The sequence below is a fragment of the Hyalella azteca genome, unplaced genomic scaffold (assembly GCF_000764305.2).
Source record: "Hyalella azteca isolate HAZT.00-mixed unplaced genomic scaffold, Hazt_2.0.2 contig9899, whole genome shotgun sequence".
Classification (NCBI taxonomy): domain Eukaryota; kingdom Metazoa; phylum Arthropoda; class Malacostraca; order Amphipoda; family Hyalellidae; genus Hyalella; species Hyalella azteca.
The window spans coordinates 33,722-51,758 of record NW_025939955.1 but is presented as its reverse complement, the minus strand read 5'-3'; the positions used below and the strand labels follow the sequence as shown (position 1 = coordinate 51,758).

At 38.6% G+C, this 18,037-nt stretch overlaps 1 protein-coding gene across 1 annotated transcript in view; it reads right to left on the bottom strand.

Annotated features, from left to right (window-relative positions):
* The window catches only part of LOC108666385 (guanine nucleotide exchange factor subunit Rich), a 36,373-nt gene extending 21,206 nt beyond the window's left edge, over positions 1–15,167 (bottom strand). The window contains exons 1-13 of the mRNA XM_047882207.1: positions 14,920–15,167; positions 12,090–12,197; positions 11,505–11,657; positions 11,139–11,316; positions 10,673–10,806; positions 10,015–10,106; positions 6,710–6,816; positions 5,649–5,806; positions 5,043–5,309; positions 3,896–4,192; positions 3,238–3,510; positions 2,495–2,591; positions 660–893 (exon numbers count right to left, since the gene is read on the bottom strand). Coding sequence (XP_047738163.1) covers positions 660–893; positions 2,495–2,591; positions 3,238–3,510; positions 3,896–4,192; positions 5,043–5,309; positions 5,649–5,806; positions 6,710–6,816; positions 10,015–10,106; positions 10,673–10,806; positions 11,139–11,316; positions 11,505–11,657; positions 12,090–12,197; positions 14,920–15,057 — 2,236 coding nt within the window. The 5' untranslated portion in view covers positions 15,058–15,167. The remainder of the gene's footprint in view (positions 1–659; positions 894–2,494; positions 2,592–3,237; positions 3,511–3,895; positions 4,193–5,042; positions 5,310–5,648; positions 5,807–6,709; positions 6,817–10,014; positions 10,107–10,672; positions 10,807–11,138; positions 11,317–11,504; positions 11,658–12,089; positions 12,198–14,919) is intronic.
* Positions 15,168–18,037: the final 2,870 nt, after the last annotated feature.

The window sequence follows — 18,037 nt, the reverse complement described above, 5'->3', positions numbered from 1 at the left end:
AAAGGCGCGACAGATCAACAAATGACGGCTTGATCTATGAAATGCGCGTAGTTGCTCTGCAATGTATATGACAACGCAAGCATATATACATACCTACATATGTTCAATGATGGCAAACGCGAAAAAAAGAATAACACACGAAATGAAACCAGATTTCCCAAGAGTAGATAACCTAGAAAATTATGGATGGCCAAACAGTGCGATTTTTTCGCAGTGGAACGGCTGTAAAAAAAAGCCCTCGAAGGGTTAGATTAATTAGGTTAGAAGGGTTCGAAGGGCTAGAAGTAATTTTTCTCTCGGGTCAAACGATCATAAGAAGAAACTCCCGACGAAACCACTACCATGAATGTGCCACGGACAGAAGAAAACACGAACGGCAAACCCCAGCGTCAGTTAAAAAAAAATATAACTCAGTACTCATTGCAGTGAGTGACAGAGAGCGCATTTTCTCGTCGACGAAAATATGAAGTCACGGACGGATAGACAGACGGACAGACAGACGGACGGACAGGCGAGCTCAATAGTGCATTTTTTTCATAAATGAGAAAATGCGCTAAAAAGCGCATGTTGCTGCCATCCCGCAAAGCACAGAGAACTCCCGAGAACGCGCTAGTCTCACACACGTAACAAAAACAATGACCGATGAAGCCACCACCCACGCTGACGTTTTCGTGGCGCGTCAGTGGAGTCAGGAGCTGACTCCTCTCCATCACTGGCCCGGGTCCTCCATGGAGCGCGTCTGACTTTATTTCTTAAGGGCAAAGCCCTAGCGTCGAACATGACGCTCTTGCTGCTCACTACGAGCGGCTGCAGGACAGTTAGACGGAATGGGGCAGGCGTGAGGCCAGGCAAAGCGAGAGCGCGAATTTGAGAGACTCCAGTCCCGCGCTTGGCTGTCCATACAAACCATGGCAAGTCAGACACAAATACTGACAGAAACTGGGATATTATCGTGTATGAGAATCATAAGGTAGATTGTGGTAAGAAAAGAAGCTCAAATGATTTATGAAGATGACTGGCACATATGAAGATACTAGCACATACAAACTGGGATATTATCGTGTATGAGAATCATAAGGTAGATTGTGGTAAGAAGCTCAAATGATTTATGAAGATGACTGGCACATATGAAGATACTGGCACATACAAACTGGGATATTATCGTGTATGAGAATCATAAGGTAGATTGTGGTAAGAAGCTCAAATGATTTATGAAGATGACTGGCACATATGAAGATACTAGCACATACAAACTGGGATATTATCGTGTATGAGAATCATAAGTTAAATTATGGTAAGAAAAGAAGCTCAAATGATTTATGAGATGACTAAACTACGTTGAATATTCATAGCAAAAGAAACAGGAAGACGTTAATTTGTGCATCACTAATGTCCATATAAGCGACGCAAAGCTACAAATAAAAGAATGAATGGTTGATTCATCTGTGGAGGGAAGAGTTAATTGTCATGATTTTGGGGTTTCGATTAAAGATTTACTAATTTTATGTAAAGAGAAAACTTGGTGATGTGCAGCTGGGAAGAAGGCGCGAGTGTAGTGTTAATAGTGTAGGTTCAATGTTTATGTATTAAGATTTCTATTGTATTTCTAGTTAATTTCGTATTTCTAGTTGCGCTATTGTATTTAAGGGTTTATTCGTGGAAGTATTATTTTGATTTTTTTTCATTAGTTGTTCTTGCTGGAGAGCCTCATTCTCTACTAAATAATTTTCAAGCAGGAAGATTTAACTGGAATTTAATTTAATTAAGAGAATTCGCACATATCCCGAAACCTTGGGGAAGGGAGAGAGGAGATCAGAAGGAGGATTACGAATCATACATGAATAAGTTAGTAGGGATAAAGTGATAGGGTCAAACTGGCGACGGGGATTAAGCCCAGGGCATTAACCATTATTATTCTAATATAATTTGCATATTGAATAGGTACATTAATATACCTTGGCAATTATACTCAATTGAAAGTCTTGCGGGATTTGAGTCTTATATTACAACAAAAAGCTTTTGAACCACAGGTTTAGAATGTTAATCTATTACGTTGTGATCAGTTACGCGAACGTCAAATTTATACCAAAATTCCCCAAACAAGAGCTTCTAGAATACACGAGTAAGATTGCTGTCCAAAAGATCGTTCATGATTTGAAGGGTTATTAGAAGAATATTATTATTGTTTATTATTATTATTTGAAAGTTAATGTTACTAACAACGTTTAAATACGAATTTCTTGCGTCTAGAATGGCCTTACAGTAAAAAATAAACAAAAAGATCCTGTAACAAAGTTCGCAAAAGCTTTGAAGCAAAACAAAAAGTTTGTGAAGCATTTTGCAAGGAGAACTCATTCTGGCAACGCTGTTACAGACGTCCGAGGAAGCTGAAAATTTCCTGAAAATATAAGAGATGATAAAACCGCTTAAACGTACAATACATTTTTCGATGCAGAACACAAGGGATTAAAGAGTCCGTGCGTAAGCTGCTCACCTTTAGCCGCAGAGTTGAGACTGAGGTGATAAACTGTGATGTGACAGTCAGCCGTGAGCACTGCCAGTAGGTCCCTGTAAATATTTAGCAGCAGCACCTGCAACAGTACGATCAATTGGACTGATATCAATGCTTTATTGGTAGACATAAACCAAGTCGCAAACTGGCAAGTAATAAATAAAGTTAGGACATTTGATGATAATCAAAGAGTTTTCTGGGTGTGCACAATATCAGCGTTGCAGGGAAAAGACTGCAACACACATAAAATTCATCTCGAATCAGTTCCGTGGCATATTTAAAAGTTTGTAATGACTAGCTCCAGTCATACCGGTCCTGTAGTTCCGAGTAATCAGACTTTACACTGCAGTAAACAACTAAAAATACAAAAGAATTTTTCTATTTCATTTTTTGGAACTTTTTTCATTTGGAATTGTACAAATTATTCAAATCTTGTACAAAGAAGAGAATTCTGAGAGAAATTTTTCATGTATTACACGATCAAATGTGGATTATGGATTACATGATCAACTATGAATTATTTATTACAGGATCAACTATGAATTATGGATTACACGATCAACTATGAATTATGGATTACACGATCAACTATGAATTATGGATTACATGATCAACTATGAATTATGGATTACATGATCAACTATGAATTATGGATTACATGATCAGCTATGAATTAAGTATTACATGATCGAAGAAGTGCAGGACGGCGGCCAATATAAGCTTACCTGAGCAGGCTGCTTGACCACCGTACAGAACTGGTCGTCAAGTTTCTGGTGCTGAGGGTACAGTCTGAGTTCGTCTGTGTTGGCAGGAATGTTGTAGGCTCCGAGCACGAGGTGTGTGGACTGCCACCACACAAGTCCACCGGTCACTACGAAGTCTTCTTCTTGACTCTCATTACCAAATAAATGCCAGCGCCGACTCTTGAGGGAATAGTGAGCAGCGCCATTACGACCGGCCACCCCCACGACGCTGCAGTCCGGAGATGTGCACACATACTGAACAGGAATGAATATAAATTAGCAAACTACATTCCCGGTAATTGTACTCAATAGAAAATCTGGCGAGCTTTTGGTTACATAGCACAACCCAACATCCATACCAGATGATTAATAAATATTAGGAAGGAAACAATGCAGTAGGTAATATTTTACAACATAAACACAATCTTTTGATGTTTCAAGACACACATGAAAAACTTGATGACATCTGAAAAAGAAGTCTGGGCAAACATCACAGTGCATGGCATGGATAACTTAGTATTATGCTATGAAATCGAGTCAGCAATGAACAAAAATAAATAATTATTATCCGATAAAACTTGTATTAACGTTTTCAATTTCAAAACATAATTTCTAAAAACCATTTTTGATCAGAACTAACACGTATGGGGAAGTTTGCGGCGGTGTAGTTATAAGGGATGGGCACGACGAGCCATTGTTTATTGCAGCCAGCGAAGGCGTTGTGTTCGTTCTCAAGGTAATAATGATCGTTCCTGCCCTCTGTGCTGCAGCCGTCCTCCTCTTCCTCGTCAGGGAAGAGCACGTCACTAGTGAAGGATTCGTCACCGTAGGGACCCAGAGACTCGCCAGCGACGTTACAGTTGCTGTACGGCAGTTCTTCAGGAGTGCTCAGGTAAATGCGGTCACTGCCTTGCAGCAACACGCGTTGTACGCCGCTCTGAACAAGACAAGTGACTCAGTAATGCTGCAATGTTTACCGAACGTTTATTTGGTAAACGTATTGCTCTACCAAATGTTTATTTGGTAAACGTATTGCTTTACAGAAAGTTTATTTGGTAAAGGTATTGCTTCACAGAACGTTTATTTGGTAAAGGTATTGCTTTAGAACGTTTATTTGGTAAACGTATTGCTTCACAGAACGTTTATTTGGCAAAGGTATTGCTTTACAGAACGTTTATTTGGTAAACGTATTGCTTCACAGAACGTTTATTTGGTAAACGTATTGCTTTACAGAACGTTTATTTGGTAAACGTATTGCTTCACAGAACGTTTATTTGGTAAAGGTATTGCTTCACAGAACGTTTATTTGGTAAAGGTATTGCTTTACAGAACGTTTATTTGGTAAAGAAAATTATAACGAAAGGTTGGAAACCAGCAACAAAATTAATATTGATGGATCTGAATAAGAATATTAAGCAATTTAACATTCATTACAAGAATAAAATGTCTGCAATGGCAGTCTTCTCGATTGCTATCACGAGTTAACTACATCTCAGTCACTACATGAAACAGCAGAAATTTATTTTGACAAACATAATTTAGACAAGAAATATGCTCTCGTGATGGGATAATATAATTAATCTATCAATATATTAATTATATAATTACTAATTATAATAAAATATTTCTTAATTGGTTAATACAAAGATTCAATGGCGTCAAGGAAAATGCATCCAAAGATGAATATCGCTAAGAGAAAAGTCACAGCGAACAGAAAACTAGTCATGTTGAATAGTTCACAAATAAATTAAAAATCCTGGAAGTGAATGATGCTCGCGTATGCTAACCATGCTCGGGTTAACAGTGAGAGCACTTTTGATGAAGTTGAACTGCAACACCGCTGTCGTGAGATCAGAAGCTGCATCAGAAGCCTCCCCGTCATCCACACCATCAACGTTAGCTTTCGTATGAGCAGCTGCAGCGTGAGCAGGCTGCTCACAGGCCGGCGTGGTGCCGCCCGTAGCGAGCATCAGGCCTCCTACACTGGGCGCCGCTGCAGGCTTCTGTCTCGATATCTGAACGCACCAAGCTTCGTAGCCCTCCGCGCCCCACTCCTGTACGTGACAAATCAATCTTATTGTTGTGGTTTTGCACCGCATGGAAATTTATTAAAAATACAATAAAATATTTTTTAGTTTTCATTGAACTTTGAAGTTTTGTTAAAGGCTGGTGAAGGGATGTGTGGTGAAGGGATGTGTGGTGAAGGGATGTGTGGTGAAGGGATGTGTGGTGAAGGGATGTGTGGTGAAGGGATGTGTGGTGAAGGGATGTGTGGTGAAGGGATGTGTGGTGAAGGGATGTGAGGTGAAGAGATGTGTGGTGAAGGGATGTGTGGTGAAGGGATGTGGTAAAGGGTTGTATTCAAGGCATATAGTCCGACAGAGCACACTCACCAGAGAGGAGATGGCGATGGGTCTGGAGCGCGGGTCGTCGTCGTAGTCCCACTTGAGGGACGTCGTGAGCAGCGACCCGAAGACGCTCCAGAGGGACAAGCCTCCGCTGGCCCAGCACAGCGCCAGCACCGTCCCGTCAGGGGACCACTTCAGCAGTCCTGTTGAAACGCAGTGGTGCTATCTTTATCTTTGACAGATCCTAAGTTGATTTGCGACGTTGCATCGTGAAAATTTTTGAAGTCTGATTATGCTTGGACCTACAATGAGATGCTCGTTGTCTGTTGATGCTTAGACCTACAATGAGATGCTCGTTGTCTGTTGATGCTTAGACCTACAATGAGATGTTCGTTGTCTGATTATGCTTGGACCTACAATGAGTTGTTCGTTGTCCGATTACGCTTAGACCTACGATTAATTCTCAGGAAGAGAGCCGTCAAGGAGCAGCGATAAAGCAAAATATGTACGCAGATTTTACATTTCAACTTCAAATAATCTAGTCGTTATGAGGAAATATTCACCAAAACGGAGTACTTGCGAACGTGGCTCATATAAACAGCAAGAAAGCCCATCTGATTGAGCATTAATAACTTGGAGGTTAAGACTAATGATAACAGAAGTACAAGCATTTGTTAAACCATCTCAGGCGCCATCACCACACCATATTACACTTAGAAAAAACGGTCCCACTGGCATTCTAGTGGCCATTCTAGTGGCCCCGTGAAAATGAACTGTTTCGCAGTTTTTATCGGATGTTTTACGGATTTCTAGTGTTAAGTTCGAATAAAAACGGCGACACGGTGTTTCTTTTTACATGCCGACCGGCCACTGAAACGCCGGTAATACCGTTAACGGTAATTTTTCTAACAGTTTACACTCATATAACATACGTAGGCCTAATAAGCCAGGGGCCATACTTTCAAAACTCGGCAAGTGAACGTAAGTACTTACGCTCTATTTTCTTGTCTATGATTGGTGGATTTTGCTTATTAAAAGACCGTCAATGATTGGCTGATGAACTTACGATCTCTTAACTTTTTTGAAAGTATAGGCCCAGGTCTCACCAACAGGTCCAGGATAGCCTGAGTAGTCCCGAGGGGAGAGCGCGAGTCTGTGTGTGACCTCCAGCCCCCCCGTGGCCTCGTCCACCTGGTACACGATGCCTTCCCCGCTGTAACAAGTGGTCAATTTAGTACAGCGAGCCATGGAAAAAGAAGTCAAGGGAAAAAAATATCTCAGTACTAGATTCAGTGAGTGACAGAGAGCGCATTTTACCGCTGCAACAAGTTGTCAATTTAGTACAGCGAGCCTCGGAAAAAGAAGTCAAGGGAAAAATATATCAAAAATATATATATCTATGTCCCTCACTGCAGTGAGGGACATAGAGCGCATTTTCTCGTCGACGAAAACGTGAAGTCACGGACGGACGGACGGACGGACGGACGGACGGACGGACGGACAGACAGACAGACAGATGGACGGACGGACGGACATGACGAGCACAATAGGGCATTTTTTCCATAAATGAGAAAATGCGCTAAAAATATCCATTACTTTATTTCAATAGCAAGCATGCAAAATTTGTGACATTTACTTTTAACTGAAATACATAAGAACATGATCGCAAGTTTTTACGAAGTTAGGCAAATACATACATAAATTATCATTTGAATATAAATAATATACGTTTAAAAATTACTTTTTAAAGACAACACTTCCAAAGAATCCAGTATCTCCAATCTTACAGATCTACAATGAATTTCTCATTTAACTTTCGAATATTAAAAAAATTAATTTTTCAATTTTTGTGCAAAATTTCAGATCAATTAGACAGGTAAAAGTGTGTCAAATATCAGTTATAAGATTTGTAGCTGACAAAATTACTTTTTCAATTTTTTTAATATTGAAAAAACAAATTTTTTAAAATAATTTATTTTGACATTTGATTTATGCATTGTCTCCAACTTTACACAAGTGTGCAAAATTTCAGATCGATAGGATAAGTAAAAGTGTGTTAAATTTCGATTACAAGATTTGTAGCAGAGAGACAGACAGACAGACAAACAAACAAGAAGTGAAGTTAAAGAGAAGTGTTGTAATAAAAATAGAGTATGAGAAGGGATCCATACAAAAATTTTAATTGAATTCAGAACTTTAAAACGGTTGTACGGCGCCGTGTTTGTTATCAAACATTCGATGACGATGAAAGTTTTAAGTTTTTCAATGTATATCGAACATTCGATGACAACTTACATTTACAAACATTGTCAGGTTTAAAAACATAAACACAACTCATGACTCAAACTGGACCTTAGAGAATATGTTTCATGCTAGTCGCTCGATTTCCGAGCTGAAAGCTTGTTTATATGGTTTAATATGGAGTATATCTTTCATAAGACTTCAGTTATTTAGCTACCAAATTCCTGGTGAATAATAACCTGTGCTGTCTACCACTTCCCATAACATCCACTTGGTGCTGGTTACTATCCGAATGGTAATTTTGAAGACGGAAATGTAAATATATTTATAATATAATCTCTTACTACTTCATATTGCTATATAAAAAAATTAAAGCACATCAATCCGCAAATCGGGACCACCATTTTCAAAAGTCAGTATAATTTTTAATTAATTTATATGGAAATTAAATTTTAAATTGGCCGATAATTGACCGCCTGGAGCCACAGCTTTGCCTCTTTGAAACAAGAGACTTTCAGGTCAGGTTGTTCTGTTAACACGTTGACTACGTATTGGTACATATGCGTACCACGAAATGTATTTCTCCAGGACGTAGATGTACATAATTCAGGTTGCCTAAAATCGGCCAAATCCGAGAACAAAAAAGGCCAAAAAAAGGCCGATAATTCAATGTATACTAGTTTATTTGTAGGTTCCGCTATAAAAATTCCATTTATTTTCTTTTTGCGGTATTTAAAATTTAATTAGGAAGTACCTCTATCATAAATTTTAGCCGGCCAACGCAATTGAGGAAAACTAAATCACGGAATTTGTCCGGAAAAAATGACCGTCTGGCAACCCTGCTTAAAAAAGTATAAAAAAAATGAAATAATAGTACAAGATCAAGCAATCGTAGTCAACGTGTTAAGGCAATATGCTTCAAGTGTTAGTTCATAGCAGCCATCAACAGCTTGGCACCATATTCAGTATTAATGAAATCAATGATTGTTGAAGATATACATTAATGTTATATATTACTAGTACTCCGTGTAGAGATAATGAATCCCGATTAAAATGAGAGTTTACGCAAATACTTTTACCTTTATTTTACATACTGAAAGTCGATTAGAAAAGCCCACAATTAGGTAAGATAGTCTTAGCGGCATTAAATGAGCATTTAGCATCTGACTGCATTTGGCTGTTAGTTATTGGAATGCTCAGATCAATTGAATCATGTTCTGGTGGTCGTTGGAATATTTTTTTATTGCAAGTTTATATTAGCTGTTTTTATAATTCATAATAATCTTAGGATTATGCCTTCCAACAAAAGTTAAAACACATTTAATACCGCAACAAAGAACATTTGGAAAGACACGCAAATGATGTCCTCAAAGCTATGGAAGCAAATCATTACAGTGAAATTGATACATATATTCTTCTACTTTAATTCTTATACATCAGGTTTAAAAAAAATTTTATTAATAAGGTAACAAATGTGGAATAGTATTTTTCAACAGAAACAATTTAAAAATTCAATAATTGTTATAACTGTATGAAGTAGTCCCAAAATTGATAGGATACGTTGCATATAAACACACTAGCTTAGTTTCTAAAGAGATATAACATCAATAACAAGCGATTGTTGAGTCTAGAACAAGTTGACAATGGTGGTCCCAACAGTAAACAAAGACGAGGAATTTGTTCACTTCAATGACCGTAGTGAGCTCCATCGTAGTGATTCGAGCTTGTTCGGCGCATTACAATGACTTGGCTAGAATAGGTACGTTACAACACTAGCCAAGAATATCCCAGCAAGCACTCAATTCGTTGAAATATCATATAATGTATGAAAAATAATAGAAAATATCCCAGGAAGCACTCAATACGTTGAAATATCATATAATGGATGAAAAATAAAAGAAAATATCCCAGCAAGCACTCAATACGTTGAAATATCATATAATGGATGAAAAATAAAAGAAAATATCCCAGCAAGCACTCAATACGTTGAAATATCATATAATGGCTGAAAAATAATAGAAAATATCCCAGCAAGCACTCCATACGTTGAAATATCATATAATGGCTGAAAAATAATAGAGAATATCCCAGCAAGCACTCAATACGTTGAAATATCATATAATGGATGCAAAATAATCTCAAAGTTCCACGCAAATAACTAATAGCTTACTTAGCTCTGCCGTAGGCCAGCAGCCTGTACTTGTGATTGATAGCCGCACAGGTCGCATCATCGAGCTCCCGAGCCCAGATGCCTTGAACTGCCTGCACATAAGACATTCTGAGACGGCACTCAAACTTGGGGGTGCATTGAAACAACATAAGGAAATAAGAGCATGGTGCTGTTCAAAGTATGGTACCTACAGACGAATTAAAATTATGATAATGCATGTGCATTTTAGGATTTTAAATAGAATGTGGATTTCGAGACAACTTAAAAGAGATATGAACTATGAAATCACTACATATATCAACTTAAACCTCGAACAAAGAAATACATGAATGCATGATGTAGACAGCAATATACATGTAAGAATGTAGATAAAAATATGTTTAAAGCTACACCAACATTGGATATGCATCTTATGATATAAAATTAGAATTTGAATTTCGAGATATCTTAAAAGAGAAATGAACCATGAAATCATTACAAATATCAACTTGAACCTCGACCAAAGAAATACTGGAATGCATAATGTAGACAGCAAAGATGTTAAAATGTAGATCAAAATATGTCAACTTAAACCTCGAAGAAAGAAACACTTGAATGCATAACGTAGACAGCAAAGATGTTAAAATGTAAATAAAAATATGTTTGAAGGTACACCAACATTGGGGTCGAACTGCAGCGTAGAGGCTGTGAGGAAGGCAGCTCTGCCATCACTGAGCACGGTAGCGAAGCCTCCCACGAGAGGCGAGTACTCGAGGCACACCACGAACACTCCTGGCGTGGTCAGCGGAAGCGCTGACAACGAATATTATATTATCAGCACCCAATATGTTTTCAACAGCAAAGTGCTTCCACAAACACAAAAAATTTGTGATGATGTAGTTTTAACATTTATTTTTGCTACAATTACAACCTCTATTTAAACTAGGTAGCAATTACACACAATTATGATTAATAAAAGATCATTGCCAGAGCATATTTTTACTAAATAAAAATCTATAAATTTTTTTTATCAAATTTCTGGCATGAAAACCACTGTCACATAAAGCACGTTTATTTTATCTTTCAAACTGCACTTTAACATAATAGCTCTAGGACAGAACTTTGCTTCGTGAGCTTGAGCAAACCTTGCATGACAAGTTGGTCGTCACAGAAGGGCACCCTCGCCAGGTCAATACAGTAGTCGTAGTGCAGCGAGCCGTCCCAGCGCAGCCTCTGAATGTGGCCTCCACCACACCCCACCATGAGCTCGTCTCTCAAGCACACTAGACAGCTGATTCCACCTCTCACATCTACACATTTCACCTGCCAAAGGCACAAATGTATTGTAAAGAGATATAAATTTCTTGGGTGAAATGATCATTATGATGTGAACTTGTAAAAAATCGGGAATTATTATAAACTTAACTAGAAAAAAAGTAGCTTCTGCAGAATGGCTTCACACAGAACAGTAAGTCAATATGCAGTTTGATGTTAATATGAACACAACAGACCTGCTTAATAAATAGTGGGGGGATTTTTTCTTTGGTGTATAGCTCAGCAGAATATCTTCTTAATCCTGGGTTAGGAGAATCATTCTGGATGTAAACTTCTCGCATCTTCTCATCCACATGAATGCGGTAGAAGAGCAACTTGCTGCCACTTGTCTGCAAATAATCACAATTAAATATGTGCTAAATCATTCATTTGCAAAGAATGACTTGGCTAACCAAATGCTAACTGCATATCTTATTACATTTAATAAAGATAAAAAACAAGGTTAAGTCATTGATTATACATATATGATAATGACAAACCATGGAAGCAGTTTAATAAGGGAAAAATCGAACCTTTAAAAATTTGTCTAAACAGCATTACACTTACAAAACAAAAATCAATCTGCAAAACTTATTGTTTAGCTTTAAAAAACTTTTTTTGCTCACTATTTTGACATAATAGAATGCAATGAATTATGAAATTTGAATGTATTGTATAAAGTCTTCTGTAGGTACTTATGACTTACTTACTGAATTAAAAGAACCTAAACCAGAACTAACTCCAAAATGCGCAATGGAGTATTTTTAAACACAACAACCCACAGCAATGACAAGGGAGGAAGAGTCTGGCCGCCACTCCATCATGATGTTGGTGCCAAACTGCTCCAGGCACTGGCTGGAGCGCCGCACTCCACAAAGTGGAAGGCATGGCTGCACAACACAATTATGCTTTTAGGGTGGACTTTAAAACAATCATAAGGAACAAAGTAATTTCTATGCAACGGTGATAAAAATTGGGCATTGCCACCTAAATCAAGAAAGTATTAAGTATCAATCTACACCACAGCCATTGTGCAATTACTTTTATCTCTGTAGAGCTTATTTTAGTCTGACAAAAGGCTGATATTAGGACATAATAACCAATGTAAGAGCTGCGCTATCCAATTGAGATGGACAAATGAATACAAACACATAGCCTGCATTTTATAAGAAGTATGTTAGAAATTTGATTGAAATTATTCATTTTATGCAGTACACACACAGACCATTTCAAATCTTTATATGAATTCATCCTTCACTCTTTACCTTGAGATTAATGAACGACTATTTTTCTCAAACATAGAAAAAGTACATGGAGGAACTGCTACAGTATCAATTGAATAGTCATGTATAAATTGATTCTGAAATGTTAGAGTGGGTATTTGCCAAGATGAGCCATGCATGTGGTGCATCCTCAGCAATAAAGAATTCTCAAGAATATTGCTTTTATCTATAACTTTTAGAAATAAGTAAAATGCTGTACTTAGTTAAGTGCCAGATGCATCACCAACTTTCAGCTTGTGAAAGTGCCTGTAGACCCAAAAAAAATTTAGTTTAATTTCCTGAATAAAAGATATGCTTTTATTAAAAAATTTTTATAGATTCAGGCACTAACAGTATATGTTTTAACTACGCAAGCTCAAAGATTATCCATATTTATATATATATATCATTGCCTTCCATAGATGGAATGATTTTCACAAAAATTGAGTGAATATGGGGACTGAAAGAAACCATAAGGAAGTGCAAAGAAGAGAAGGCATAACACAGAGCCATCCATAAGTGATGCTCACCAGGATGCAATATAAAATTAACAATGCAACAAGGAATCTGAGATACTTGATTGTGAGGCAACAAAGGAAAGTGGAGTGAACTTGTATAATTATGTGATATAATGTTTTAGTAAAACTTAAAAGTGACAAAAGAAATGAAATAAGATTGCTGAAGAATTTTTATAGTACCACACATTGGACTTCTTTTGTTCTGCTTGTACAGAAGTTTTTGCCAAAGATTCAAGAATATTTGAAAATGTGTAGGCAAGATAATTGGAAGATATGAAGTTTGCCACTCATGTGTCTGACTCTGAGTGTTTCCAAAGATCTTCAGATCTTGAGTTACTCTCTGCATCCTGGGTTTGAGCCAGAGGTGCATGAAAACTAAATTTTTTTATACATTTATTTGTAAACTGAGTTCAAGCCACTGTGCAGAAAGTGGGTGAATATTGCAAGATCTTTGGCAACGCATCAGCAGCAAAATTTATGCCTTCAGAAAATCTTGCAGACACATTTGGATTGAAATTATTGCATTCTAGTAGATAGGCCTATTTGCCATTGCCAGTCTTTGGCCAACTATTTAGAAAATAGTTAAAAATCTGAAATACCCCAACTTCCGCAAGTGGCACATGCAGTAAATAACAAGAACAATAATAATTCTAGAACTAAGCAACGGTTGCTAGGACATAGGGTTCATGATAGCTTTATTGATATGAGCACATTGCCATCTTTGTGTGTAAAATTAACTAATTTTTTAGAATCAGTTAATTTTAAATTTCCTGATTTATACTTAAAATTAAAATCAATATCTTACTTATCATGTTATTCATGTATGATAAGGAAAGGTGGATATCCATTTAACAATCCACTTTGCTGGTCTACTTATAGGACTCAAAATTGAACTTGGGGAAGAGTCTAAAAAACTCACTGTTTTGCCACAATAGGATAAACGCGGTATATTCCGACACATTAAGGACGCATCAAGAAATGAAAAACTATAAAAAAAAACTGTATGCGTTACGTAAGTTCTGTTGCCTTCACATGACTCTCAAAACACTTCACTATGCGTCAGCAACGATGAAACATCACAAAATGTTGCCATATTTATTAAAAAGCCTTTAGAATGGAAAGCTACCAAATCCCTATATTCCGTCACTTTGTGTGGCAATATTTGACACGTGGTGAGTCGTATTGCGTCAGCGCTTCAAATTTAACTGATACGTATTGCCAACATCCACGTGTTCGAATTCCGTTTGCTGTGTGAGCTGTATTGGGATACAACACGGCTTTAAATTAGAACACTAACGAATATTAAACACTACTTAATTACGTTTTAATTAACAGCTATTAGGCTTGTAATTAAGCAAATTCCAATTTTTGTACAAAGCTTTGAACGATCTGTGTGTGTCCAATTCAAGTTGTGTCGGAATTAGTTTTCATGTGTCTAAATCCAACATCTCAACTTAATCATCTATTAATTTATTTACGACTTGAAATCAGCGAATACAAGTATACTTAAAGGATTCCTAATATATTCACAGTCTAGATGGCCAAGACCTAGTGTTTTTGCAGTATTTAGACACGCAAATGTATGACGTCACCATTTCAACCATCAATGAACGCATGGAACTAAAACAAAGCTTAATATAAAGGAAAAGCTGGAGAGGTGACGAAATTACCTACGATGTCGGAATATACCGCGTTTACCCTACTATGGCTGATAAAACTGCTTGAAATCAAGTTAATCCACAAACTATGGCCTGAAATTCAAAAACTCATTTTTTCCAGTTTTAGCTAGCATAATATTATTGTAAAAAATTGCACAAGATGATAATACATACCCGGTTATACCAAATCCAAATTGCTTTTTCACTCAAAACACAGAAGAGATTTCTGTCTCTATTGCAAACAATGCTCTGAATGATCCCATCACCAGATGGGACTTTCAATTTCTTCGGGAGGCCGATTGGATAATACATCGCTTAATACTTCATCGTCTATACCAATAACGGCTGAAGTCATACTTCAAACATTAAATAACAAACATACCACACAAACCACACACTTCATAGCAACATCCGCGTACCAATTAATTTGACACTAATATTTTCTATAAACGTTTTGAAATAACAGACAACTCTGCCAATTCGTCTATTTTTTATACAGGATCAAATGAACTTTGAATTTTTTACTCCGAATTACATGCTCTCCTAAATTTTCACCGTGGAAAATTGCTTAAATTTGCCTTTTAATTTCCATTAGGCATAAAAACCAGACTTGAATTTCACGACTATTCGTTCTTCACGACAAAATAAAACTATGCCTTTTAAACGGGCTTTTCCACGAATACCTCCCGAAACCCGAACCATTGGACTTTTTGTTGTAGTTGACCTCATACAGGCCTCATATAATCCACATAACACGCCTGGACATGACAATGGTTGTGACTGTACTGAATTTCTGTTCCAGGCTCCAGCTTCATAAAACTGTTATTAGTCCTGCAAGTCGTGCAACAATTATTTCAAGCTGTCTGAAAATCCTTCCCTATCATTTTAATTCATCTGTATTTATTTAATTTCTGAATATCTGGTGATAGCTCGGAGGGTTACAGTTGTTTCAGTGGTGTTCATTTATCTTTCCTACTGTTGTTTCTCTTCATAGTATTTCTAGATAACTGGTGATTGCTCGAAGCGCTGGAGTTGTATAAATGGCGTTTATTGATTTTCCCAGCTGACATGGCTTGCGAACTTTCAAGGTCTTCTCTGGAGGTGCTCTCTATTTTGTTTGGAATTTAGCATGGACCAGCCTTCTCTCCCACACTACAGCATTCAAGGTCATGATGTCTTGACTAACCCAATTATGGCAATTAAGATGTTTATATCAATCCGAGTAAGCAAATGACTTGTAGTACACTGTAGTGATGCTCTATTGCGTCATACTGTGGACAAAATTCCGTCTCGAGTCAGTCAGCTCCATCACTGGATGCTTGAAAGGGACTTCTTTGTCAATGCTGCTAAAACTAAGTGGTATGTTTTTCACTTGCAAATCAATTACATGCAATTAATGAGTGTATTGGTGAAGTATTTTGGCCAGTCATCATTAGTTTCTGTGTATTCAGAAGGATGCTACATGACTGAAGCGACATGATTGCCTGCAAATCTTTAGTAATTTTGAAGTCAAGTTGATGAAATGGGTCTGTGGGTATATGCTAGAACTTGCTGGTTGACATCTTCTAGCACTGCTGTTGTTGAGCCTGTCTGTCAAAAGCTTATTCATAGTCTTCAGTCTTCCCTCCGTCCGTTCCCGCATCAGATTGCAACAAACAGGCTTCAATTCCGGGCGTTCCCCAGCCCGCACAGCACCTCCAGCGATCGACCACTCGAAAGCATTCGATAGCGTCGAACACACTCTTCCCCCTCATTATGATTACGACCTCGGATCTGCACCGCAATTCGGTCCGTTGGCTATTCTGTTACCTCAGAGGCAGGCTGACATCCTGCCTGTACCTCAGAACGCAATCTCCCTTCAGAACAATTCACACAGGAGTCCTCCCAGGATCGGTTACCTCTCCTGCCTTCTTAAATCACTTCATCTCAGACACGCAGGTTTCGGTTTCCAACATGGTGTAAGAGGATGACCTTGCGATCTTTGTGTCTTCCCTTCGGCTTGATGCTACTGAGTCGGACCTCGCTGGGCTCCTTAAGGGCACCTCCGATTGGTCCGCCTCTAAGAAATCGACTAAGGCACCTGACCAAATCTTTTGTTACTCTCTTCACTCTGGATACCTATCAATCACGTATATACCCTTCCGCCACAACTCGTAACGGTGTCATCCCACTAAGGAAAAAAACTAAAATTCTGGGAGTCATCTGGGGCACCCATTTTATGTTCTCTCCCACGTCAAGCAGGTGCCACAAAGGCAATGGGAACCCTGAGAATTCTACAAGCCCTGGCTGGTGCCAACTGAGGCTTGTCGAAACGGGACATTGTTGCCACCTACCGGACAATCATTCGCCCAATCCTCAACTACACAGTCCCTATCTGGTGCATCATCGCCTCGCGCACCGCAGTAGTAGGTCTAACTATACAGAACACGGCCCTGAGATTAGCTACCGGCTGCTTCAAAATGGCTCCAATCGCCCATCTCCGCAATAAGACCGGCGTCCTACCGTTGCCCGCTCACCTAGATTTGCCATGCACTCAATTACTTGCTAGCGCCCTTCAACACTCTCATTCCTCCTTTCACATTTTCTCGGCTCCCCCGGGGACCGACCTATGCAGACTTCACTCATGTTGAGATTTGGTCACCTCGTGGCGCCGTTCCTGACAAACGGCATAATGCTGCCGGCTGTTATTGGGCGGCGAAGCGATACCTACACAGCGAGATCTCCTCTCACGTGGCGTCGGTCGAGAACAACGCCGTTTTAGCAGCTCCCCCCCCCCCCCGATTGCCTTCATCCTTACCTGTCGGCGCTGTCTCAGCTCCGTTGGGACTATAGCAGTTCTCAGGCACCCTATACTTATGGGGTCGGACGCAAACTCAGGGCCGCCTGTTTCGAGTGCGGGGATCATCTAATGTCTGTCCAGCCTTTTTTGCCTGTGCCTCCTCCCCACGAACCTCAGTGTCTCTTCATTGTGGGAGTCCCGTGGAAGGGGTAGCCTTCCTGCCTGTCTTTGACACAGCAAACAACAACATAGCCTTCAGTTTAGTTTTCTAGCGGGGTGATTCTTCACACATAGAAATACATACATCGTCGGGATTCTATCTCTTTTCCTGTTGGGTACCCAAAATCATATCATCCGAATCTTCCCTCCGTTGTCATTGTGGCCATCAGTAATTACTTTCGTATATTTTTATCAGTCATCTTCAACAGCAAAAATATTATTTAGCTTGAATGCATTAATATTAGATTGTAGCATAGCTATTCAGAAGTAATGATCTGATGAGTGAGTTATCAC